Raw genomic sequence first — 25,511 nt, forward strand, 5'->3', positions numbered from 1 at the left:
ATGAGCTCCAGAGGGGGAGGATGGAGGGCCCCTGCTACCTCGGCATTTGTTAGGTGGGTGACTCTTCAGAATTCTCTCCTGAGCTGCTCTCTGAAGCCCACTTGACCCAAAACCCCCAGTGGGGGTTGAAGCAGAGGGATATTGAGAAGGGGAAGCAAGGCAGCTGACCAAAGGCTGAAGCCAATGACCCCTGGACAAGGCCTTATCTGGCCATCCCTAGCTTGGGGCTGCCTCAGTTGATGACACACACACTTCTCCAAGCCAGCAGGATTGGAAGGTCTGTAGGGCCCAGGGGCCTCTTGCTTCTTTCAAGAGTGATTCTGCAGACATCCAGGCCAACACCACCCACAGCTGCTGACTGTTTATTGCACAAGACACTGGCAATACCAAGGCAGGGCAGGAGTAACAAAACAATCTGTCCACCAAGCCGGGGCTATCACGGGGCATTCCGCACAGACACTTCAATTACACACACACATGTACGCACACACATGAACACACAGGAATACCCGTGAGCCTGACATTTCCCAATTGCCCAGGTAGCTCACACTCCTGCCTGTACCAAGAGTGCCTGCATGGTGACATGCGTGGGGAAGTACAGCAAGTGACCGAGGGGACAGAAGGGTTTGAGCTGCAGTAAGCTGTGCCCCCCACATCAGCACGCACATACACAGTGGCAGCCTCAGCCTGGGGAGAGCTGAGGAGATGACACTGCCCTTGCATCACCCCAAAGCTGGCCTGAGAGCCTGAGATGGGGCTCAGCACTGAAGTGCTGGGGATCTGCAGCAGGCAGTCTGCCATGGTTGCTACTCCAGCACCCCAGAGGACCTGTGCACCTTGAAGACATCAGCCAAGAGCAGAATCCCCCTTGTTATTGGAGGCTGGTTGGAGCTCAAGAAATTAAGTAGGCCTTGCAGCAGCTTAGGGCCCTTCTGCTGTTTCCCATGGGGCAGCACAGACACCCCCTCAGCAGCCAGAGTGGGCTTTGCTCTGAACAACACTGACAGCCAGCCTGGACCAGTACCTGACAATGGAGCTCTCTTCCAGGTTAGGAAGGCCAAGGCCAGGAGTGGTGCTCACAATGCCCACCCCACACTGTGGGGGCCCTAGGAAGAGGCTCTGACAAGTGGCACTGGGACCTACACGGCCCCACAGGCCAGGGCCCAGCTCCTTGATCCAGAGTGACAGCAGCATACCGAAAACAAAACATAAAGTCACCCCACACGAATGCTTCAAGTTTATATAAAAGGACAGAAGAAGACGTAGGGAGTCTGCTGCACCCTCCCTCAGACACCCTGCTAGGTGAAGACGCAAGGGGCTGGCTGGGGCTGGGTCTGAGCCCTGGCTGGAGTCCAGCAGCCTCGGCCTCCCACCCAGGGAGGGCCAACTCACACCGTGCTCAACCTCCAGCTCACTCAGCTGGCCCAGGGCAGACACCGACCCTCGGACACTCAAACACCACACCCGGGGTTGGTCTGAGGGGTAGGGAGGGTGTTCTAGAGAGAGGCAGCCCTCCAGACTTTGCAATGGGTGAGGTGGCCAAACGTGATGGGGTTTTATTCCAGACTGCCAGAGGGCCTCCTGGGGTCAGACATTTTGGCCACCAGAAAGCTGGCAGGGTGACTCCATGTGGGGCCACCACCCATACAGGCCTCCCGAGGGGCTGTGTGGCCAGCAGCCTCTTAGGCAGGGAGGACTCGGAACTACACGAGAGCTGGGGGTGTGGGAAGGGGCAGGCTGGATTACTCCTGTCCGAAGCCCTCGGTCTCCTCAACGGCGTATAGTAGCTTCTCCTTCAGCTGTTCATAGCTCTTGTAAGGGGGCAGATCCAGCCGGTTGAAACTGTTGAGAGAGGAGACAGTGGCAATTGCACCCTGCCGCAGCCTGGCCAGAGGGAATGGAAGAGTTCAAGCCACCAGCAAGGATCCTGCAACAGATGCCAGGACCCAGGGATCTGCTGGGTCAGGTCTTAACAAGTGGGGTCCTGAACCACAGTGAATGCAGCCTGGGGAAGGGACATGACAGCCAGGAATGCAGTGGGAGGTGGGACAGTGGTGGCAGCAGCTTTTAGTCAACTAGGCCATAAGTGACTCAAAATGTAACACCTGGCAGGTGAGGAGCCTGAGGCAAGAGGTGGCCCAGGCACATCATGGTGCCACCCTCAAACCTGCACCCCCAGGGCCCTGAAGCTGGTACATCCACTCCCCAGGCTTTACTAGCAGCTCATCCGGCCTGTGAAGCTCGGCTCTTCCTACCCAAACTGGCACACTTACCAGGTATGGCTTCTGGGCAGCCAGGTTTCCTTGCCAACCTTGTCAATGCAGAACTTCTGGGGTCCATTGCTCCCTGTGGTTGAGGAGAAAAGGCACCTGTCAGCAGAGATGTCTGGCTCCCCACGCACAGTGGGACAGGGACTCCACAGCTGGAGGTTCCAGCTCTTCCTCCTCCCCCTCTACTGACTTGCTTCAAGAAGACAGCAGGAGCTACCCTCATGCCAGTTGGGATGCAACAGGCAAAGGACCACGCACCAATGAGTTCGGCGAATCCCCCAACAGGCAAGCGGCAGGTTCCGGTCACAAACTGCAGCAGGCGGATCCTCTTCTCATTGTCCATCTCCTTCACCACCTGGAGCTCCGCACAGTCAAGGCACAGTCAGCGACACAGTCGGCTCAGGACCTCAGTCCCATGAGGAACCCCTACGTCAGCTGGGCCCGACGAGGCAGGGTGTGACAGCCACCAGCCTAGGAAAGCCCTGGCCGTTTCCTCCAAGTGGCTGTGTTGGCAGACGGGATACTTTTTTGTTTTAGAACACCTTGGCCCAGGTATTTACTCTCTCCCATCTAGGTTCTGCCTTTTTTAAAAAAAAAAATGCTAAGGATGAGAGTGACTGTTTCATGGGTACAGACTCTTTGTGGAGGGACAAAACACTTTGGTGTGGTAAATCACAAAATCATGAATGTGCTAGCAGCCACTGGACTGTGTGTCTTAAAAGACTTACAATACAGAACTGCATAAACATCACCCCCACAAAAAAATGTACATGCATGTACACATCTGTGATTTTTTTTTTTTTTGCTGTGTTTGACAATAACAACAATGAAACCTACACACACAAGGGGAGCCAACACGTTCACCCCAGGATCATGAGCTCAGTTCTCCGCTACTGTGAACCCGCCTCCCCATCTCATACAGCTGGAGGAAGCCACAGTGCCAGTGGCCACACTGCTGCCAGCCTGCAGGCTCAACCGTAGCCCTCCCCCACTAACATGCTAGCTGCCCAGAGCCCACCCATGGCTGGGAAAGACAAGGAGAAGGCTGAAGGGGAAGAATCCTTGGGTCTGAGGTTCAGTCAGGTCCTTTTCCTTTGAGTGAACCCTACACTTTCCTGCCAAGATGCCTGTCCCAGGCAGGACCCACCTGCCAGAACCACTGGATCTGTTTGCTGCTCTTGGTGTAGTGCCGGTAGATGGTGTTCTTCTGCCAGTCGCTCAGGTCTATCTCCTGCATGCCGCACAGCATCAGCTGCAGGAGGCAAAGCATCAGCATCTGCGCTTACCCAAGGATTACTCAAGCCCTTGCTTTCTCAAAACAAGCGTCAGGGTAGGGACTGAGGAGCCAGTTCAAAACCACCTGCCTGCTGCTCCCATTCCACACAGGTGTGTGGCTTCACCAGGAGTGTCTGGGTGCATATGGTGGGCACATCAGAGAACAGGGCACAGGGCAGTGACCACCAGCACTCACCTCCAACTCTTTCTCATCAAAGTAGCGCAGCCACTCGAGTGGGGCCACCTCATTGAAGCCGTCCAGGAAGGCTTTGGTCTGCTCTTCCACGCCACGGGTGAAACGCCAGTCAGTCAGCAGCCTGGAGGCAAAGACCCGAGATTTCTGTTCAGGTGGGCCATGACAGTGGCAAATCCAGTGTGCTCAAATCCTGGCACCCCAGCCCCCAAGGGCAGCCTGAGCACCTCCCAGAGAGACGCAGACAACCGAGTGCTTGAACCCTTAGCACCTCCCCTCTGCTTCTGCCACCCCGTTGCTGCCTGAGCCTGAGATGTGGGGCAGTGGAACATCCAAAGACACTCATGAGGACTGCAGTACATACTTAGGAAGGTACCACAGAGTCCACCTTACAGGGGATGCCCACTGGTGGGCACAGAAATCTTGTGGCTTGAAAAAGACTAGCACCTCCTTGCAGCTCCCTTCCTCCTTCAAGCAAAAAGAGGGCAGCCTGTGGCACCCACTCCAACTCCAGACACCACACTGGACCTCAGCCACCCTTAACGCAGATATAAATGGGGGTTCTTCCCTTTCACGTGTAGCGTGGCTGATATAACAGTGGGAAAAACTGTTTGCCACTGGGCCTCACTGCCCTTGCTGCAGCCCCCTCTGGGGACCAGAGCTGACCACCCTACACAGGACTCACATGATATATTCCTCCTTGTTCTCCTCAGTAACACGGATGCTCTCGCCGCCGGCTTTTAGCTCATGTGTTGTCACCTTGCCCAGTATCTCCATGTCCTGGATAAAGTATAGCTCCAGGCCACACTCTTCCAGGTTGTTCTCTCTAGGGGCAGAGGGAAGGGAGAGAGACAGGCAGACAGAAAGAAAAGGTGTGTCTCAGGAAGGTCTTTCCCTTGACCCTGCTCTGTCACTAGTACCATGGGACACCAAGCACTCACGATCAGCCCCAGAACTGCCCTCCTGGGGACCCACAGGCTGCTCATCTCCACAAGCACTGGTAAGGTCAGAAGAGCCTGGGTGGTTGTGGCAGATGGCAGTGAGGCCGTGGGCACGTCCTGCATCCTCTCAGGGCAGGGACAGGAAGGGGACTCACTTGATCCACACAATGGAGTTGTAGAACTCGGGGTCGATGGACTCCAGGTCTTTCAGGGTGGGTCTCTTGTTGAGCATCCGCTTGTAGAAAGGCAGGGTGAAGCCTGTGTCGATGAACTTGCCATGGTATAGAGCCTGGCAGGGAGGAAGCAAAGGGGTTTAGCCCATTCCAGCCAGTGCCCAAGGCAGGCTCTCAAATGCTCCACATCAAAGCCCCCTCCCGGCTTTCACCCCTTCTGCAGACCACAGGGTTGAGCGGGCAGGCCATTGGCAAACCTTCCTCTGGCCCCGAGCTGCCCAGCCTACCTGCCTGGCTACCCATCTAACAGGAGTTTGCCTCTGAGCACAGAGAAGATTTGTTCAGAAGAGCTCCAGGGGGCAGCCCTGACTCATGGGCACTCAGAGTCGGGTGGCAGAGGTAGCCAAAAATAATGCAGACACTGTGGACGGCGAGAGCTGGCAGCCAGCGGTGAGTAATAGTCTAGGGTTTTGCCAGTCTGTCCAGCCAGCTGCCGGGCCAGGCCGTCTTTATAGCCGGGAAATTCGTGCCCACTTCCGCAGCCCAGCACCTTGGCCAACAACTTGCAGACGAAGGGAAGGGCTCTAGCTAGTCACAGACGCCGGGGGCCCTCAAGTCCTTCTGAGGGCAGAGTGGGACGAGACACTCAGGAAGGGAGGAGATAAAGCAGAGAAATACAAAGACACCTCAAATGACCCACAAGGCAGCTGGCACTGATATTCCCCAACAACCCACAAGGCGGCAGGCTTGAGGCTTCTGCGGGCTCTCCTGCTTCCCTTCTGGGTTTCCATATAACATGGGGACAGACATAAGCCCACTCCATGTTCACACGGTGCCCGTTTCTACAAACAGAGTCGGGGTCCCGCCCACACTTCCGCCCACCCTCTCAGGGATCCTTCTGCTTCTTGCACCAGCTGGTCTGCTAAGTTGTGTTCCTAGCTGGTGCTCACTGCAAATCCCCGACCAGAAGGCATGAGCATCTTGGCTGGACTTTCCCCAGTGCTGCTCCCACGGCTCATGAGGGGGGCAGCAAGCGTGGTGCTGAATGTCTCTCCTCAGCCCCAGGGCTTGCAGCAGAGTGAACCTTCACATTCACCGAAATTCAGTTCCTCCGTGAGTCACCATAGGAAGCCCTCCACTATCCGTGGGGGTGTCTCCAGCACTCCCCCAGCTGTCTGTACCTTTATAAGGGGAGGCTTCTGACGCAGGTGTCTGTGCCCTGAGAAGAGGTAGCAGCACACAGGGCGGCTGTGTGTGCCTCACTTTTACCTGGGGCACAGAGCCCGACCTCCTTGGGGGCTGACCTTTTTGGATTCCCAGTGCCCCCTGAGAAGCTTCAACAGGATCAGAAAGGAGAAGCAGAGGAGGAAGCTCTTGGGGCCAGGGCACCCTGCTTACCATAGCAATGAACCTGCCGATGAAGCGGAAGTAGGTGAGGTGGTCAGGGTTGATGGAGGAGGCGGGGTTGATCTGTAGGCAGTAGTTGTTCTTCCCGGCATATTCAAACAGACAGTACATTGGGTTGAGCACCTCGTGTGACAGGAGGAAAAACCACTCTCTGAGAGGGAAGAAAGGAAACAAGAATAACACATCCTTCCTTCATACCTGTACAGGAGCTGCGACTGCTGTCATCTCTCGGGCAGGGTGGAGACACGTGACCATTGCCAGGCTAACAAACATGAACAACCAGACAAAAGGTGCATGGCATGGACCCAGGTGAGCCGGGACGATGTGCATTTGAGGATGACAACTCAGGAAAACCTGCCAGTGGGCTTGGTGGCTTCTAGGCAGTGCATTCCATCCCAATACTGAGAGCTTTCAATGGCCAGGGGCTCCTTACACCCTGGGCTGCCAGGCACGGATGTGTGGGCTATGCGCTGCACAAGGGTGCTGGGCTGAAGTCTCACAGACTGCCACATTCGTTACAACAACCTTTCTGCAAAAGTACCACATGCACAGCACCACCCTGTTGCTCTCCCTCCCAGGCAGGCAGCAGGACATGACTGCACAGGAACAAGCCCTGACCCACACAGACCCTAAAAACCCTGCTGCCCCCAGACTGTAGACCCCAGCAGCCGCACCATGGATATCTCATCGCCCTTGCACGCTGTCCCCCGTTCACCCCACATCTCCCCCCTTCCCATAGGCTGCAGGTATTCATGTGATCAGACACCCAACACCCACACCTTAGCAACTAATTTGCATCCTAGGTACAGAATTTCAAGTCCTTTGTGGCTTGGCCTAAGCCAGCAGATGTCTCAAGGGGGCCAGTCCCTGGCTGCTGGGCTGATGTGGCTGGGAAGACGAGGAGTTCTTCGGCGCAGAGGGTGCCCCAGTATCCTGTCCGTGGTTCTACCCTGTGGTAGAACAGCATGACGTAACCTACCATAGGGTAAAACCACTGGCAGGACACAGAGAGAGACACACACAGGCAGGAGCCACACCAGAAGCTCACCAAGCAGAGCCTGGAAAGAGGTCACCATAGGAAAGAGAGCCATCCGTCTACGGGGCGGGGACCCCACGCCCAGGGCAACGCCAGCAGCAAGCAGGGGGCCAGGCCAAGGAACCCAACACCAAGCGAGAATACACCCCCACACCGCCAGAGGCCAGCGAGCTGAGGTCACTGCCACCAAGACGCTCCTTCTGTCTGCCTCGCTGTCCGAGGTGGCCTGCTCCCAGCAAGCCTGTTCACTCTGCAGTGCGCAGGCTGAGGACAAGCCACACTTGGGGCCTTGAGTGGGGTCGCATTGGTCGTTTTTATTGATACTGTTTCTACCTGCAGGACATGCCACTGAGGAACAGCCAAGGTCCTGAGAGTGTGACACAGCTCTCACACCAGGTCTGCTGCAAGGTAATGGATACCACCTGTCCCAGCTGCCCCAAGAGGAAGACAAGCTCACAGGGCAGCAGATAGTTACGCAGCCCTGATATTCGGCCACTGCCCACTGACCCTGCCAGGCTGGCAGGTGGAGGACAGAAGTAAGGATGTGTTGGCTCCTAAAAAGAGCTGCTGCCCTAAGCCATCCCCTGGGAGGCCCCAGCCTGCCCAGGACCCAATGACCAAAGTGCTAAAGCCTGTCCTACTGGGGACGCCAGGACTCTGAAGCACCCAGTGCCCATGTGGACTGCCCTCAGGGAAGGACCAGGAACTCAGTCATCCCCACACCCACTCTGGATGATGCACGAGAAACTCTGGGAATGAATCCAAGTCAGGGGGAGGCCAGGGATCCTGGAGCCTGGGGGTGGGAGCAATGGCACAGCCTCTGGGGACACCGAGCTCACCTGGCGATGCCTCCATAGTCCAGCCCCTCCTCGCCACGCATGATGATGTAGAGCCGGCGGCGCAGGTCGTAAGGTTTCATGTTCATGATCTGGGGAGAAAGAGCATTGTGGCCAGCCTGTCACTTGCCCTTCCATAGTAACAGGGGGTTGGAGGGACCTAAGACCCCCCTCCCCACTCCCCCAGCAGACTCAGTCACCAAGGCTCACAGTTATAACCTGGGTACAGTGGACACTGTCTAACCTGTTGGAAAGAATCCTCAAAAAGAGTCTGCCTGGAAACGTTGATCTTCACATGGCTGGGTAGGGCATTTGACTAGGAAGAAAAGAGAACACTGCAAACAGGCCTTCCAGGGGGACCACGATGTGTCTGGTGTGTGTATCCCAGGCTGCAGTGAGAGCGCGGGGGCCCAGAGAGGAAGCTGGGCCCTGGGGTCAGGCAGCTGGGGCTGAGAGACGTGTGTTGGTCCCAGCCAGGCCACATGCATGCCTGTGTCCACACCGGGCTGGGAATGCCCCAGCTGCCCTGGGAGTCCCAGGAGCAGAACTCACATGGCAGAGGAAACGGAACTGGTGATACTTCCACCGAAAACTGCGGTCGTAGGCACCGGGGGAGCCTTGCTTCGTCCTGGGAAAGGAAAGATGTTCCAGAAGCCAGGTGAGCTCTCAAGAACAGGGTGACCTGTCTTCATCCGCCCTAAGGAAAGCTGACACTATGTTGACTTGAAGGCAGGAGGAGCAGGGCATACGAGAGAAGTGACTGTCACTAACAATGACCGGGCAGGAGGCTTTTTCAGAAACATGTGACTTCAATAGCTGACAGAATCCTTCCTGCACATGGCCACTAGAGGGCAGGAGGCAGCAGGGTGTCCAAGGGTCCCCCTCCCAATCGGCCTCCCAGGACAAACCAGCGCAGCCAGAGCCTCCTGATATCCTTACCCGGATTCAAACCCAGGGCGAGGATCCTTGAAGGTGGTGGTGCGGGTGTTGTGGTCCACGAAGTACCGCACGCCCTCGCTGGTGTACTTCATCTCCCACCCTGGGGGCAATGCTGGCTCCTGGATCATGCTGGAAACAGGTGGGAAAGGGTGACAGACTGACCCCTCCTCTGGGGCCCAACACACAGGAGGCTGGGGTTCTCCACGTGTTGCTTTGTCTCTGCTTTCACCCAGTGCTGCGCAGCCTTTGGTGGAAGGGGAAGGAAAAGCCTGAGGATATGCACCTGGCAACACCCGAGTCACAGGGAGCCAACTGACGGGCATGAAGAGGTCATTCGATATCACAAGGCTAAAAATCCAGCCCAGGGTGGACGACAGTGACCTGAGCAGCCATGGTGATCCTCATGAGTGCCCAAGCCCTGTATCTCGGGGGTGTCGGAAAGGCATTCCCTCATGTTCTCGGCAGCACACAGATCAACACCTGCCAGCAGGAAGGTATCCTTAATGGATGACTTGTGAGTGCATGTTAGACTGACACTATTTGGTGAGAATATCAGGGCACATGTATAGCCAAAGGTCCCCACCCCTACAGGACAAATGTAGACAAGGCCACTTGGCCAGTGGTGGAAATGCACACAGGCCTGGCCTGGCCCCCCTTACTTCCAGGTCCTTACCCCTGGGTCCGAGGGTCCTCCCACTGGGTCGTGCGTGTGTTATGGTTCACGTAATACACCCGACCATTGTCCTGTCTCTTCTCTGCCATGCGGAAGAAAGAAAAAAAGAGAGAACAGTCAGATTCAAGTAACTTAAACCAATGTCATTCCCTCAGCTCCCACTTCCTGGGTGCTGCATCTGTATTCCTGCCCCGGTCACCAGCCAGCTAGAGAAATGGACCTGGCCACAGGACAGCCCTTCCCTGTTGGAGTTGGGGAAGGGACACACAGTGCAGGGTGGGCGATTATGTGCTTGCTGCGTTGCTTTTCTTGTCAGCGGGAGGGGGGTGATACGGCAATACAGAACAGGGCAGCGGCTGAATGTAGCCATAACTGCATCCAGCTGTGGTAGCAGGGACACCCTCAGACCTAGGCCCTGCCTCACTCCAAGGCTAGCACAAGGGGGTAACGTATCCCCACCAGGCAATTTGAAGGAAAAATGAGGGGTCAAGGCCCCAAACCCAAAGGCCATCACTTTTCCCACAGAGCCCTGAGCTTCAAAGCTGTTTCTGTCCTGCAAAAAAGTGATGCAGACAGCTCTTCCCTCCTGTACAATCAAATGCAAGCCAGGAAATCAGACTCCCAGCTCCAGAAGCTAAGGAACCCTAAAACTGAAAGGGGCGGGAGGGGGATACCAGCTGTGCTGATTGAAGATTTAGGCCAAGAAGCTCACAGCATCAAGCCACAGTCGGTCCCTCATTGCTGCCTTATCTGTTGTCTCTCACTGGATGAGAATTTTCCAAAGACAAACATTATTTGTCAATTAGACCCTAATAAAACTGGAAAAATAAGTAAGTGAAATAAAAACAATGAAAGCAAAGGCAAAGAAGAGCAGGGAGTGACTAGAGCGCAGATGAAGACAGACCTGCAGAGGGAAGCTCCCCAAGAGGGTCCGTACCGCCCGGGAGCCACTGCTCTGAGCAGCACACCCCAGGCTGCTGTCTGTGTAGGCTGCTCTCTGTAGCCTGGGCTGTATTTCCGGCACTGAGCCTACCAGGAGGCTTCTCATAGCCCACTGAGCTGCTTCCAGGAGCTGACAGGATGCCAGGAGAGCACTGAGCTCAACCTCTCTCCCAGAAGTAGGTAGAGAGGGCTGCAGAGGAGGAGTCACGCATGGGACTCAACCTGAGGCAGCCCAGCTTCCACAGTAGCACTCGGGACAGCCGTGGGTGCCCCCAGAGCCGTGGAGCGGGACCCAGGATCTGAGTGCGGGAGGAACGCACTCATTGTCAGTGCTGTTCATTTGGCTCCACTGCCCTTCCAGCTCATTCTTACCATCCCTGGGGAGGCGGCCTCTGCCACAGTCCTGGGAAAGCAACACAGAGGAAGGCTCCCTGGCGTTGCCAAGAAAGTTCTGTTTCTCAACTGTTGTGCACTATTACAGGCTTGTGTGTCTTTTCTGACTGCTTGCAAACAGCAGACTCAGACCATAGCTCTCCCATTCCTACTTCAAATATCTTCCCCCTGAGCACCTGGAAACTGTTTTCCAGGCTCTACCACAGCTTTTACTTGGTGGCCATCGTTCAGCAGAACTGGACTGGAATAAACTCACTTAACCAGGCTACAATGCCTGCTTCTATAAAACCAGAAACAAACTCCAGGCCTCCCAGGTCTAGATCACTGGTTGCCAAGTGGGACCGTGGATTCTTGTTTACCCTGATGTACCCACCTCCAGCACAGGTAAAGGATCTCAAGGTACCTGCTCTCAGATTTGACTGTTCTCTGAGGTACCTGTGGACTCCCATGGGTCCGGGGAGCCAGGAAGGCCAAAAACCCATATGCATGTGGAAGCCTCACTTTTAGGTATCTTGCACCAGAACACCCAGAAGGTTCCTGAGTGCAGGAGTGGCAGTTTGCCACCTGATGCTTTGCAGGTCTGTGGGAGCCCAACAGCCTCTCCCCTTCCTACCAGGGAGCAGGGGGTTCTTTCCGAGACTGCCTGCTTACCAAGGCAGGTGCCCGCCAAGCCGCAGGCAGCTTCCCAGCACACACCTCTCCTCCTCTGCTGCTGAGAGGTTCGCCCACCAGGTCAACACCATCGGTGAACACTGCCAAGCCAACAACATTTACTGTCTTCTGCTAGCCCAATCAACCCATTAAACCCAGCATGTGCCATGTCCTGCGAAAACTGCCCTCAGTGGTCCCCAGGGACTCTTGCAGGATTGAACGATAGCAAAGACATCTTGCCCTGCTTGGACAGCTGTAGGATGTGCTGCCTCTCACCATCCCTGGTGACCCCTGAGTGCAGGACAGCCGTAAAGACCAAGTCACGGGTATCCTTTCCTTAACACGTGCGGGCAGATGGCCCCAGGACTGGGGATAAACAAGAGGCAACCAGCAACAGCAAAGGGGGCCTGGCCTGCCATCTCTGCTCCCAGTGATGCCCTTCGAGGGCACTGTCACCCATGCTTTGCTCACTCCTCTGCCTCCCCACAGCCTCTTCACTGCTGGGCCGCAAGTACAAAGGTAGCTGCCACCACACAAAATGAGCTGCCATCTTCCAACAGCTCAGCTGCCAACAAAGGTGACTAGGTCGGCTTCTGACAACTGCACAGTTCCAGACCAACAAACCCATTCTGGAATCATAGTCAAAATTGCTAATGACAGACTGGACCCTGAGTAGACACACTGGGACTCAAGGCCCAAACATGCAGTCCCACAGCAGCTCAGGGATGCCCACCCTCCTTCAGCTGTGGCAGGGGAACACCACCGTGGCCTTGGAGGAGCTTGATTTTGTTCCTAACCTCCAGTGGTCCATCTTGGGCTATTGTCCCGGCTAGGCATCCCAGAGAGTGGGCTGCAGAGAGCCAAACAGGAAAATGAGGGGTGCGGGGGGGGAAAGGAAGCCGTGTGGGCAAAGAGGACAGAGCAGCGACCACTGCGTTCAGTACTTACCCCAGCCGGGAGGGAGGGGGCCCAGGGGATCATGGTCAATCGAAGTGCCTGAAGACTAGACACAAGAAACAGCAGAACACACAGGTTAAAAAAAGCCACTGCTTACAAATAAAAACACGAAGGACGCGTTGTAAAGAGCGCAGAGGGACCATAGGTGGCATCTGCTCCTCTCCAAAGTCTTGTTTAAAAAAAATTAAAAAGGTAGAAAAACCAAAAAGGAACTCTGTGCACAAAGGGCCAAAACGTGTCTGGAGAAGAGTGTGGCAAGGGGGAGGAAGAGGGCTGCGCAGGAAGGCAGGCCAGGGCAGCTGAGGCAGGACCAGCCCGGCACAGGAGCGGGTTCGAGGACACGGCCGCCCGGCCAGCAGCTGAGGGCCTCTGCTCAGCTCCACTCGTGGCGGCCAAGGAGACTGAAATCACCACCACCTCCAACTTTCTCCAAGAACCACACACGGGAGGGGGAAATATCACAGGCCTTTCCAATGAAATCATTCCCACAAGCCCTGCCCACGCCCAGAGCTTCCTGGCGGGGGCCTCCTCCTCCCTCCCTCCCTCCTGCGCAGCACCCACCCAGACTGAGGGCACATTCATACCCCAAGCCCCTCACCTCCCCCAGGCCTGCTTTCCTTCCCCAACACAAAGCACCTTTATTCTGCCCCCCCGACACCCGCCCGCAGCCTAAACCTGAAGCCGTTCAGTGTTCTGTGTTTGCCTGTCTGGGGAGGTGGGGCTGGGGGCCGGGTGGCAAGGAGCAAAAAGGAGTAGGGGGGAAAGGCTCCAAGACTCCAGGGTCAGTGTTTACATTAGATTCTCCCCACAGCTTAGCTGTGCCGCAGGTCCCTGGGGATAGGCTGCAGTGGGCCAGCAGCTCTCATATCCTGCAGAGAAGGGGTGCTGTCAGAAACTGCTCCCGATTCAGTCAAACAAGCATTGTTCCCACTCCTTCATTCCTTCAGAGTGGGTTTTTTTTTCCTCCCTCCCCAAAGCATTTTTATTTCACTTACTAAAATTTAATCATTATATTAGGGGATCAGGTTCTACATGCAGACTTGGAGCTGCCAGGCCGGCCCCGGCTGGGGGTGCCGAAGCCACACACAGGCAGGAGCATGAATGGAGCTCAGTCTGGGCTTGAGCAAACATTGGTGGAGCCCAACTGCAAAGGAACCCCCTTGCGCGGCCTCCCACCACCCCCAGCTGAAAGGACAGAGAAACTTTCTTTCCAAGGTGGCAACACAAGCTCCTCTTCCACTCCAGGTCTAACAAAGACAGTTAAGTCTTGAACTCCAGGTTCCTTCGAGGGACAGAGTCCCCTTTCAGCTCAGTGCCTCCTGCCCACACAGAACGAAGCGGCACCAAGCTGGGCAGAAGTGGGCCACGATTTAGGGTATGCTACCACTCATCTCAAGGATGTGCTTAACATCTCCACTCCCACGCAGGCTTGTCTGATCATTCCTGGCAAAGGTCCCCAGTCCCCCAGCAGTCAGTCTGCCTGTCTGTGTGTGTGTGCGTAGAAAGGTTCCTCCAATTTTGATAATCTACATCAACAGTAGCTACAAAAACATTGGCCTCAGAAACAAATGAAGGGACATGGAAACATGTATTTCAGATAATGAAGCCAAAGAGAATGCAGTTGGTAAGGGCTGAGCTATGGCAATGACCTTGCAAAAGAGAACTGTGGGCAAGATTTTTTTCTTAAAGATCTAGTTAATTTATCTGTTTGAAAGGCAGAGCAATAGACAAACAGAGAGCAAAGGAAACAGAAAGAAACAACAGATTTTTCATCTGGTGGTTTATTCGCCAAATGGCTACAGACAGGCTGAAGCCAAGGGCCTGGAACCCCATCAGGATTTGTGGTAGACAAGTCACTGGGTTATCATCTATGGCGTTCCTAGACCCATCAGCAGGGAGCTGGATGGGAAGCGAAGCAGCCAGGACTGAACAGGTGCTCTGATATGGGACATGGGTGCTACAAATACAAGTTTAACCTGCAGTATAACAATGCCAGCTCTGGCAAGACTACTTTACGAAATTGAGAAAAACATTTCGTTCAGAATAATCTGCTGCTTCAGATACTTGTTACTGTTTACTGTTTTTCTTTTCCTTCTGGAACAGATAACCTGTAAAGCACCCAGGGGCCGCGACGGGCGTCAGTGGGTTTAAAAAGCCATCTCTGTTAAACTCCACAAATGGACTGAGAGGGCTTCCTTGTTGGCCTCCACAACCAGCTCTGAACTAGGATCAAAAAATAATATTGATAAGTCCTTTTTTTAAAAAAAATTATTGACTTTTTTTTAACATCTCCTACTACACACAAAGTTGGTTATCTTTTTTTTTAAAAAAAATAGTTGTTTTATTTATCTCAAAAGCTGAGCTACACAAGAGACAAGAAGAAATAGATCTTCTGTTCTCCCCAGTTGGCCATAATAGCCAGGGCTGGATCAGACCAACCTGAAGCCAGGAGCCCAGAGCTCCATCCAGGTCTCTTGTGTATTTGGTAAGAACCCAAGGACTTCAGCCATCTTCTGCTGGTTTCCCACGCACATTAGAGGGAATTAGATCAGAACTGAAGCAGCCTCGATTCGAACTGACATGGTAGACACTAGTTTATCCCACTGTGCCACAACACCAGTCCTGGCTCTCTTTCATGAAAGCAAATTTTAAAAGTTTTCCTTGGAATTCTCCAATTCTCATTCTATCAGAACTCTGCCCACCCCCACCCCTTGCCCTCCACAAACTGTAAGAGAAGAAAAAAAGGAGGCATAAAGGAAAAGGAAAGAAATCAAAGACTGATGATCAGAAAGATATGTGAAGCACACAAATAGAAACAATGGATGCTGACGCTTGCAATGATCTACTTCCTATAAAGGTCAAAGTGAAGCATTTGGCTATTTTTATCCTTATGTTGAAAAATAAGACCAACCAAAAACTATATTTCACAGCTAGGAAACCAATCGCTCCAAACCCTGCGTCTCCAATAAGCACACCAACTTCTCTCTTGTTCACTCTTGCCCTAAATGAAACACCCTAGGGCCTGCACAGAGCTCAATCACAAAGGCTCCAGATGGCAGAGGGGGAGAGACCCCCGGAAAAGCAGGTAACAAGGAGACAAGGTGCATCCTCGATCACCAGGAGCAGAAAGGAGTGCAGCTCAGTCACTTCCCTGGTAAAGGTCACTGGGCAGGGAGACCCAGGGTGGGTGGGTAGGGGCGCAGGCCAGAAGCCAGCACATGCTCACATGAGTTCAAATCCCTTGGGGACTAAGCACAATATTACAGCAGTATTTTAAGGCACAACCTCAGAAATAAAGAATGTCTGGCAATTACAGACGAGGGCACCAAAGGTTCTGGGAAGGGCATAGAGGCTGCAGTGTGGAAGGCAGGCACCATTTGGCCCAGGACGCACCCAAGCATTCAACAAAACCCAGGTACTTGAGGATTCAGACCCAGGGGCCCTCAGCAGAACAGCAAGTGAGTGTCTGACCCAGGGTCAGGCAGTGTGGCGCTCAGCAGGTTTCAGTAACTCAGGCCCTGGCTACCTCCCTGGTTAGGGGAGGAACAAAGCAGAGGAGGCATCACAGGATGTGCATGTTGTGAGATAGGCCCTGTGTTGGCAGTGCAGCGCCCTCAGAGTACCGCAGGAGGAACACAAAACTGGGCAAAGGCAAAATGTAAGGGTGAAACTAGGAGCTCAAAGGCTGCACTGTGATCCCAAGTAACTGAGGTACGTGAGGGAGCTGGGAGACGAACACACATCAGGGACAAACGGAACAACTTAGAGAAATTGGAAAAGGTGTGTGGTGGCCACCAGCAGGGTGGGGTGCAGGAGGCTGCCATCTGGGATTCCCTCACTTTCCTTCCCGCACTGGATTTCATGTTCTCTGCAGCGCAGAGAAGAACAAGGCCTCAGTTGAGTCCAGCAGGAGGAGGAGGGAACTGCTAGTAGGCTATGGGCTCTTAAGTCTTCCGAATCAAACTCTGGGCCAAAGCCAAACCCCAGAATAGCTCCATGAAAGCAACCCTTCTTGCCTGTAACCAGGACATGGCACCACAGCAAACAGAGGGAAACCAAACCCAAAGGGGGAGAAAATCAACAGAGCGCCATTGAAGAAAAAGAGTCGTCCTGTAGCTCAATGCGAGTCTTGTTTGGCAGAGGTAAGGTATCCGTCACCTCCATGCAGAAAACCCTGAGGGAACTCCCAAGGAAAACGCTGTCAGGGCTCAGTTTCCACCCGTAAGCCTAGAACAAGGGTGCGAACGGGAGAGAGGTCAGTAAGCGGGGAGTGCTTCAAAAAGACAAAGCACAGGTGGGAGGCAGAAATCTGTCAACCTTCCCTTTTGTCACAACAAGCACCTTGGGTGACCTACAGAATCTACTTGTTGTATAGCAGAAAAAACAAAAACATACCTCAAGTAGATTAAAACAATTTTTTGTTTTTACTATTTACCTGAAAGGGTGCAGCAACAAAGAGGAGACAAAGAGGACAGATCTTATATATGTCGGTCCACTTACCAAATGCCCACAATGGTAAGGGCTGAGCCAGGTAGACCAGGAGATGGTTTCTCATGTGGGTGGCAGGGACCAAGGCCATCATCTGCCACCTCTCAGAGGCATTAGCAGGGAGCTGGGCCAGACGCAGAGCAAGTAGGACTTGAACTGGCACTTGATATGGGACATGGGAACACCCCTGAACTTATCCTTTTATTTTTTAAAGGTAGAGAAGTTGGATAATCAGGGAGACAACCTTATGGGAAATCCTAAAGTGTATCCTTGTCTCTAAGCCCAAGAACAGACAGATCAAAGAAGCAAGACGCCTCCGACGCCATGCCAGGCACATGGGAGAGGGCTGTGGGCTCTGAGGCCTGCCGTGAGAACACATGCAATGCTACATCAGGCAAGGTCATATGACAAACACCGCATTTCCTGCTCATCTTTTCTGAGGAATTTGGAGTTCTCCTTCATCCCTCACTATATGCTGAGCAGTCGGTCCCCAGAGACAGAAGAAGAGCTAGCTAAGCAAGACACTACAGTGACCACAGCTGACAACAGATGCTGCTATGCACAAGGGAAGAGCCCACAGTGAGAATGAACAGTATTCAATCAGAGTTCAAGGTTTTCTGAGCTTGTGCAGGCTGCTAACATCTGTCAACTCCTGATCTAGATACAGCTTTAGAGGTCTTTCAACTTTGAAAACATGTCAGATTAAAAAAATGGAGCTAAAGAAAAACAGTAGCAGCAGTGGCAAGAGAAGGATGTGGGCAACTGTACTCAAATGGAAACGTGAGATAGAGGAGAAACATCAACGCAACCTTCAGGCTTCAAGTCAGGAAAGATGGACGCAAGTGGACAGGGGCCAGCTGTGGCATTGCAACCTGTGATGCTGGCACCCAACATGTCCCAGCTGCTCTGTTTCCAATCCAGCTCCCTGGTAATGACTTGAGAAAAGCAGTTAAAGATGGCCCATGTGCGCAAGTGGGAGTCCCAGATGAAGCTCGTGGCTTTGAAACTGTGACCCTCTGAGCAGTGAGCTAGCCGACCGGGATGGGGCGGGTAGTGGTGGTGGTGGTGGTGGTGATGGTGATGGTGTGTGTGTGTGTCACCTTCTCTCTGTAACTTTTCAAACAAATAAATAAATCCCTTAATAATGATAATAAAGTAATAATAAAAAACAAAGCACCAGTGTTGGAAGACAGAAGGTGTGATCAGTCACGGACTCACTGATTTCGCACACAGAGAGGCTGCACATGGAGTCACTGGGCTCGGGACCTTGGAGGAATCTCACTGGGATGAGTGAAATCTCGGGTCAGGGCACTGATGCCTGTTCTGCATGTGGCCTCCTTCCCGGCAGGCCCTGCCCTCACCTGGTAGAGAAATCTTTGGCTGAAGTGCTGCATGGCCCCTTGGAGCTGACTCCGCTGCGACTGCCACTGCTCATAGCTGCGCACATACTCAGCGGTGGGTCGCTGCCACGTGGTGGTCCGTGTGTTGTGATCCACATAGTAAAACCTGCCTCGGGGATCTGTGCGTTTTTCCCAGCTGGAAACACAAAGCTCAGAATTAGTACAGCAACCACTCCTGCCCCTGCCCCAATTCTAGAAAAATTTCAGGATAGCTAGCAGTGAGGGACCAGGAGAGGTGAAAGAGTAGTGTTTGGCCAGAGGCTCGGCTGTGCCAGGAGGCGCAGCCCCATAGGCTTCGATCATAGAAGCTTCTGGGGTTTCCATGAATACGGCAGATGTGTGGTTGTCTCTGTAATAACCAAGTCTTCCTTGATATCAGCTCCTGATTTTCATTTGTGGGATTCAGCTGGTTCAAGGGAGGCTGATTCTGGTCCCAATCCTGGGTAGCGAAGCCTCACTAACCCAGGAACAGCTTTGGGACCTACACTGGGTCAATTAGAATGAGTCTCAGAACTTCAGCAAGGAGTTCTGGGAAATGCACACCCTGAGGAAGACACAGTCCTGGAGGCAGCGGCCACCACCTTGGACCCAGTAGACAGCAGAGCAGAAGAGTAAAAGCAAAACCAGGGCCTGGCGCAATAGCGTAGCGGTTAAAGTCCTCGCCTTGCACACACCAGGATCCCATATAGGCGCCAGTTCTAATCCCAGCGGCCCTGCTTCCCATCCAGCTCCCTGCTTGTGGCCTGGGAAAGCAGTGGGAGACCGGGAAGAGCTCCTGGCTCCTGGCTTCAGATTGGCTCAGCTCCAGCCATTGCGGCCACTTGGGGAGTGAACCATCGGACGAAAGATCTTCCTCTCTGTATATCCACCTTTACAATTAAAAAAAAAAAAAAAAAAAGGAAAACCAGTCCCTTGGGAAGTAGTACTGTTAAGTCACTAGATCCAGCTTTACTTGGAATCAGGATTCGTATCTAGAACTTTCACTTACATGAGCCAATAATTCCCTTCACTATTTAACTTGGGTAACAATTTTTGCTCCTTGCAACTTGAACTATCCAGATATGAAGGGCCAAGAAAAACACACTGTATGGCCTTAAGAATAGGACTTGGTTCAGACAATGGAAGGACTCTCCAAAATGCCAACTTTCCAAAGCTGGTCCTAAAACATTCATGGGCAAGGCAACAGAACATTCATGGGCAACAGAAGAAAAGAATCCACATCTCTGACTGGTCGACACCACAGAGAAGACATGGTCAGAAGAACATAGAGCCTTCTAGGGTGACGGAAATTTTCTAATCTTGATACGTATTGTCAAAACTCGGCAGACAAGGGCTATAGTTGTGGTATAGCACATTCAGCTGCCACTTCCAACACCAGTGTCCCACACCGAAGTGCCAGGCCAAGTCCCAGCTGACCTGCTTCTGATCCAGCTCCGTGCTAACATGCCTAGGAAAGTGGTGGAAGATGGCCCAAGTACTTGGGTCCTGTCATCCATGTGGGAAAGCAGGACAGAGTTTCAGCACACTGGCCTTGCCCTGGCCTGGCCTCAGCTATTCCGGCAGTTTGAACAGAGAGCTAGCAGGTGAAAGATCTCCTCTCCTACCCCCTGATTTTCTCTTTGCTCCTCTTCCCTCCCTCCACTTCAAATAAATAAAATAAATCTTAAAAAAACAAAAAACAGCAAATTACACCTGAGATGTGTGCACCTCTGTGTGCATAAACTACATTTCAACATTTGAAAATTCAATTTGCCAAGGCCAGCATTATGGGTCAACAGGCTAATCCGACACATGCAAAAGCTGGCAGCCTATGTGGGTGCCAGTTCTAGTCCCAGCTGCTTCACTTGCCGTTCAGCTCCCTGCCTGGGAAGCAGCAGAGGATGGCTCAGGTCCTTGGGATCCTGGACCCATGGTGGGAAACACAGATGAAGCTCCTGGCTTCAAATCAATTAAGCTGCGGCCACTGTGGCGATTTGGGGAATGAACCAACAGATGGAAGTTCTCTCCCCAACCTTTCTTCTCTTTGTAAAATCTGCGTATCAGATAAAATAAATAAATCTCTCTAAAAAAAAAAAAAAGAACTTGATTTACCAGTTTACAGAAAAGAAAACGGTTAGAGGACCACGTGATATCACACCACAAGGTCACAATCAGCAGCAACCAGAATACGAGAAACTCTACAAGACAAAGTCCAGGTATTTCAACAAACAAATGGCTCCCCCCAAAAAATATATAAGAAAATAAATGTAAGAGAAATTTAATAGATATACACAGGTACTTCAAAAAGGTCATGGAATTAAAATACAAATTTTGATATAAAATAATCTTGAAATCTATGTATAGCTTTTTCATAAAAAAATTTCCCATGAACTTTTCAGAGTCCCTACATATCAACTAAAAGTAATATGTTAAGCTTGAGTTTAAATCTAACTGAAGCAAATCATGCGTAAAACTATATTTGTTTAAGACAAGTGAGGACCCTGGCTGAGTGCAGTATGACTCAGGAAATGTTACACTGGGTGGGACAACAGTATTGCTACTTTTAAGTTTTTGATGTATTTGAATGACAGAGAGAGACAGAGAAGAGTAAGGGAAAGAACCATTTCCCATCCACTGAATATTCCTATCGCATCCTACCTAGATGCTCACCAGGTCAAGTACCTCCCAGACCAGGCAGGCTCAGGGTCAGGGGCAGCCACGCATCGAGAGGCCAACACCATGTTCAAATGCGCACATCACACATTCACTAAGCACAAGGAAATAGGCGGCATTTACTGGCAAGGCCTAGCTTTAATTTGTGACACATTTTGAGGAATTTGAATGTCAACTGGGTGGTTTCATGATATGTAAGAAATACTGTGAATGACACTGTAGTTTTATTTTCAAAAAGATTTTTCTTTTTCAGAAACACATACTAAAATGCTGATAAAAATAAGATTGTTAAAATTCACTGCAAAACAATTGAGATCAGGGTTGGAGTAAGGAGGGAGAGTTAAAGAACAGGAACCGGTGAATAATTTTTTTTTTGTAACGGGCCATGAAATAAAGGTATTTTCGGTCTGTTGCAATTATTAGCTTTGCTACTGAAGCACAAAAGCAGTTGCAGACTATAAACAAGGGAGGGTGGCTCTGACCCAGTGAGATTTTATTTGGAAACACAGGTGGAGGGTCAGATTTTGTCCACAGGCCTGTACAGTGACCCTTGATTCAGACAGAACAAAACTAGTCAGGACACAGTCATTTCTGAAGCTAAGTGTGGAGTATGTAGGGCTTTCCTCAACTATCCTGTATACTTAGTGCACATTCAAAATTTTCCATAAAGATACGAAAATTTCTGTAATAAAATGTCTAACTTTCTAAAATTTTATTAAACCGCAGTTGGTGTGTAACTCTGAGAACTTTGTTTTGATTTCAAGAGAAAACAGAAAACAGAGAGTGCACTGATGGTGACAGACTGTGAGTCTCCTTCCCAGAAGGGTGAGGAGAGAGAGGAAAAGGCTGGCATTCTACTGGAAAACTCAAGCTCACAGCAGCCCATCTGTGGAAACTTGCCGGGCCAGGAGGTGAGATGGGGTTTGCCTGGCACATGCCTGACAGCTAAACCAAGCCAAGCCTGGGGCCTCCCCACTCCCTGCCTCTGATACACTTTCCCTCTGCAAACTTAGGAGGGGGAAGGGCTCGCATTTTATCCAAGAGCCCACTGTGGAAGCCTTTCTTGGGGCAGGATTCTTTGCCATGCCTGGAATACATTCCCATTCGAAACCTCTCACTATTAGACACCGTGGCAATATCCTTCTGTCTCTGGCAGACTGGAACTTAAACCCTTCTCCGTGGACTTAGATGGTCTCCCCTCCCTGGGAAGTCTCTGCCAGCCTCCTGTCTTGGAGTCCTCAGCTGAGTTCTCACTAAGCACATCTGACTGAGCTGCACTCTGCCTAGGGGAGCAACCTGGGCACAGGATACTGTGAAATCCATCAACACTCTTCCTATCCCGGCCTTCTCATACCCTTGTATTCCCCAGAAATCCTCTAAAAACACTAGTATTTCTCCAGACAGGAGTGTGGCATTAAGGGAATGGATGGGACAAGCAACCAAGTGAGCCAGGATAAGTATGACTGCTCTCTGCCACTCCTGAAGGAAGGAGTCGGTCACTCAGCCCCATCAGGGGATGCCTGCACACATGACTCAGGGTATCTGGTCTCCTCCCTCCACAATCAACAACTATGCTACTATTAGCAACCCTAAACAAAGCCCATGGTCATTGGTCATGGCAAATACAATGCATGTAGGGAGAGGGGAGAAAGAAAAGGGAAGACGATGGGGAGAAATGGGGGATGGGGTGGAACCAGAAAGGATGAATGGGAAAATGAAGACCGGCACAGCAGCCTCTGAGCCAGGGTTGCTCAGTTCATGCCTTACCCTGGAGGAAGAGGCCGCTCCCACGTGGTCGTCTTGGTATTGTGGTCAACATAATAGACACGCCCATTGGGCAGCTCTCGTTGCTCCCATCTGAAAAGCAAAGTCAAAGGAAGCGTGAGATGCACAGTTGAAAGGTGTCAGCTCCTATGAGGGAGCAAGTGCTTCCCGGTGAGGGCAGCTGATGTGCAAGAAACAGCAAAGATGACCTGCAAGAGCCGCCCCGTGGCCGGGAAACCCAGTGGCTCCACACAATCAATGCACAAGGGTAACATACCACAGAGTACTCCGCACTCCCATACATGACTGATTCAAACATGTGGTATACAGATTTTTCTATCTCATCACTTCTCAACTGTTTCAGAAGCAAAGATCCAGTCAGGAATGGGACAGAAGCTAAGGCCCTTTTCCTCCCCAAATTCACTTATGACAAAATTGTATGCAATTTCTGAGTTGCAAGAACTCTTCCGAAACTTTATCTCTGGGCCCTCCCACATTTGTAGCCTGTGCAACCTGTTAAGCATCACAATGTATGTGACTGTGATTATTCTGGCATCACATACATTCGTGATTACATTCACTTGTTTGGTTTTTTTTTTAAGATTTATTTATTTTTATTGGAAAGGTAGATATACAGAGAGGAGGAAAGAGAGGAAGATCTGTCGTCCGATGGTTCACTCCGCAAGTGGCTGCAACAGCTGGAGCTGAGCTGATCAGAAGCCAGGAGCCTCTTCTGGGTCTCCCACATGGGTGCAGGGTCCCAAGGGTTTGGCCATCCTCGACTGCTTTCCCAGGCCGGAAGTGGAACTGCTGGGATTAGAACTGGCGCCTATATGGGATCCCGGAAGGTTCAAGGCGAGGACTTTAACCATTACACTATCACATCAGTCCCTACATTCACTTCTAAAAATAAGATTAATGTTTACAGGTGGTCCTTAATGAGAGGATTGGGTGAATCAAGAAACACAGTAACTGCCTGTGAGGCTGTGCATAGGTGCCCGCAGGGTCAGGGGGGTCTGGGTGACTCACCTGTGCTGATGGAGGGAAGGTGACTCAGACAGAACCCAGGAGCCAAGGCTTCCCCACCCCTACACCCATCATTCACACAGCATCGGTGACAGCTCTGCTATCCAGAACACAGTAATCTAGCCATCCGGGATGCACAATGGGATTTCTGAGACATACCACTTCAGAAAAGACAGAAATGCTCTTATTTCTACTTTGGGCACGGTCAGCAAGGCAGCCTTCTCCAGGCAGCCAGTAGAGTGGGTCCTGCCATAACACTTGTTGGGAAGACATACACTGGTCCCAACAGGATTGACACAACATGAACATAAGGAGAGGTTCGTGTCTGCATATCCAGGACTTATTGTGAGAAACACAAGGTGAACCCAGCAAACCTCCCCCAGCTAAGCCTGGACATAGACCTGTACAGGTATGAGCTGGCACAGTGTGCCATGTATTTCATTCATCCTGGGCACGCCTGGTACAACAGCTCCTGGTAGATTTCAGATAGCCCCTTGTCCCCTGCCACCTCACAGCACTGCTCAGGTGCTGCAGCCCTTCCACGTCTGTGCCCACAGCAAACCCCAGCTCTTCTCAAGGAAAAATTTCATTATTTGCTGTAGTGTCATGATTTTCTTTCTTTTTTAAAGATTTATTTGTTTTTATTGCAAACTCGAATACACACAGAGGAGGAGAGACAGAGAGGAAGATCTTCCATCCATTGATTCACTTTCCAAGCGGCCACAATGGGTGGAGCTGAGTTGAGCTAAAGACAGGAGCCAGGAGTCTCTTCCGGGTCTCCCACATGGGTGCAGGATCCCAAAGCATTGGGCTGACCTCGACTGCTTTCCCAGGCCACAAACAGGGAACTGGATGGGAAGTGGGGCCGCCAGGAATAGAACCAGCACCCATATGGGATCCCTGCACGTGCAAGGTGAGGACTTTAGCTGCTAGGCCACAGCGCTGGGCCCTGCTCCTATTATAAAGATAAAATACCTGTTGTTGTTGCAACTAGAGATTATAAAAAGAAAACACTAAACACATTTTTTCTCATTCCAAAAATTCTTTGTTGTAACCTTCATTTTGTCATCCGTCTCCACTTTGGATCTTTCATCTGAGATGAGGGAAACACTTTGGCTTTATGTCACTTCAGCCAATAGTCTCATTTGAAGACTTTGAGGACAGGATATTTCCAACTGTGTGGGCGAAACACTGGTTGCCAGCTCAGCAGTATTCCCACACAGAGCCTGAGACAAAAGTAGAGCCGGGTCCTCAATCCTTACATTCCAGTTCCATGGCTCCTCCGAGTGCAGAAGCCCAGACACGCTGTGTCCCTCCATCTTTGATCACAGCTGACCCTGGCAACTAAAGTCTCTCTTTTGGGGCTGGGGAGGGGGCACGCTGTTATTGTGCGGCTCACCTCAACGTCCTTCTCTCAACTGGCTTAGTTAAACAAAGAGTTGTGGAGGATCAAGATCTTTCTTCCATTATCTTTTTTTTACATCACTTTTTCCTT

General features: G+C 51.9%; 1 protein-coding gene across 7 annotated transcripts in view; it reads right to left on the bottom strand.

Moving 5' to 3' along the window:
- Positions 1–349: 349 nt before the first annotated feature.
- WWP2 (WW domain containing E3 ubiquitin protein ligase 2) overlaps positions 350–25,511 on the bottom strand; it is a 117,644-nt gene continuing 92,482 nt past the window's right edge. For all 7 annotated transcript variants that reach the window (XM_040982434.1, XM_040982438.1, XM_040982436.1 and 4 more), the window contains 16 exons: positions 22,994–23,083; positions 18,536–18,710; positions 12,678–12,732; positions 9,744–9,825; positions 9,071–9,199; positions 8,684–8,759; positions 8,376–8,447; positions 8,135–8,223; positions 6,251–6,410; positions 4,835–4,968; positions 4,424–4,564; positions 3,742–3,862; positions 3,418–3,522; positions 2,529–2,625; positions 2,274–2,346; positions 350–1,842 (listed from right to left, as the gene is read on the bottom strand). In XM_040982434.1, coding sequence (XP_040838368.1) covers positions 1,743–1,842; positions 2,274–2,346; positions 2,529–2,625; positions 3,418–3,522; positions 3,742–3,862; positions 4,424–4,564; positions 4,835–4,968; positions 6,251–6,410; positions 8,135–8,223; positions 8,376–8,447; positions 8,684–8,759; positions 9,071–9,199; positions 9,744–9,825; positions 12,678–12,732; positions 18,536–18,710; positions 22,994–23,083 — 1,699 coding nt within the window. In that variant the 3' untranslated portion in view covers positions 350–1,742. The remainder of the gene's footprint in view (positions 1,843–2,273; positions 2,347–2,528; positions 2,626–3,417; positions 3,523–3,741; positions 3,863–4,423; positions 4,565–4,834; positions 4,969–6,250; positions 6,411–8,134; positions 8,224–8,375; positions 8,448–8,683; positions 8,760–9,070; positions 9,200–9,743; positions 9,826–12,677; positions 12,733–18,535; positions 18,711–22,993; positions 23,084–25,511) is intronic.

This window comes from Ochotona curzoniae, unplaced genomic scaffold (genome assembly GCF_017591425.1).
Source record: "Ochotona curzoniae isolate NIBS_2020 unplaced genomic scaffold, NIBS_Ocur_1.0 contig_3622, whole genome shotgun sequence".
Classification (NCBI taxonomy): Eukaryota; Metazoa; Chordata; class Mammalia; order Lagomorpha; family Ochotonidae; genus Ochotona; species Ochotona curzoniae.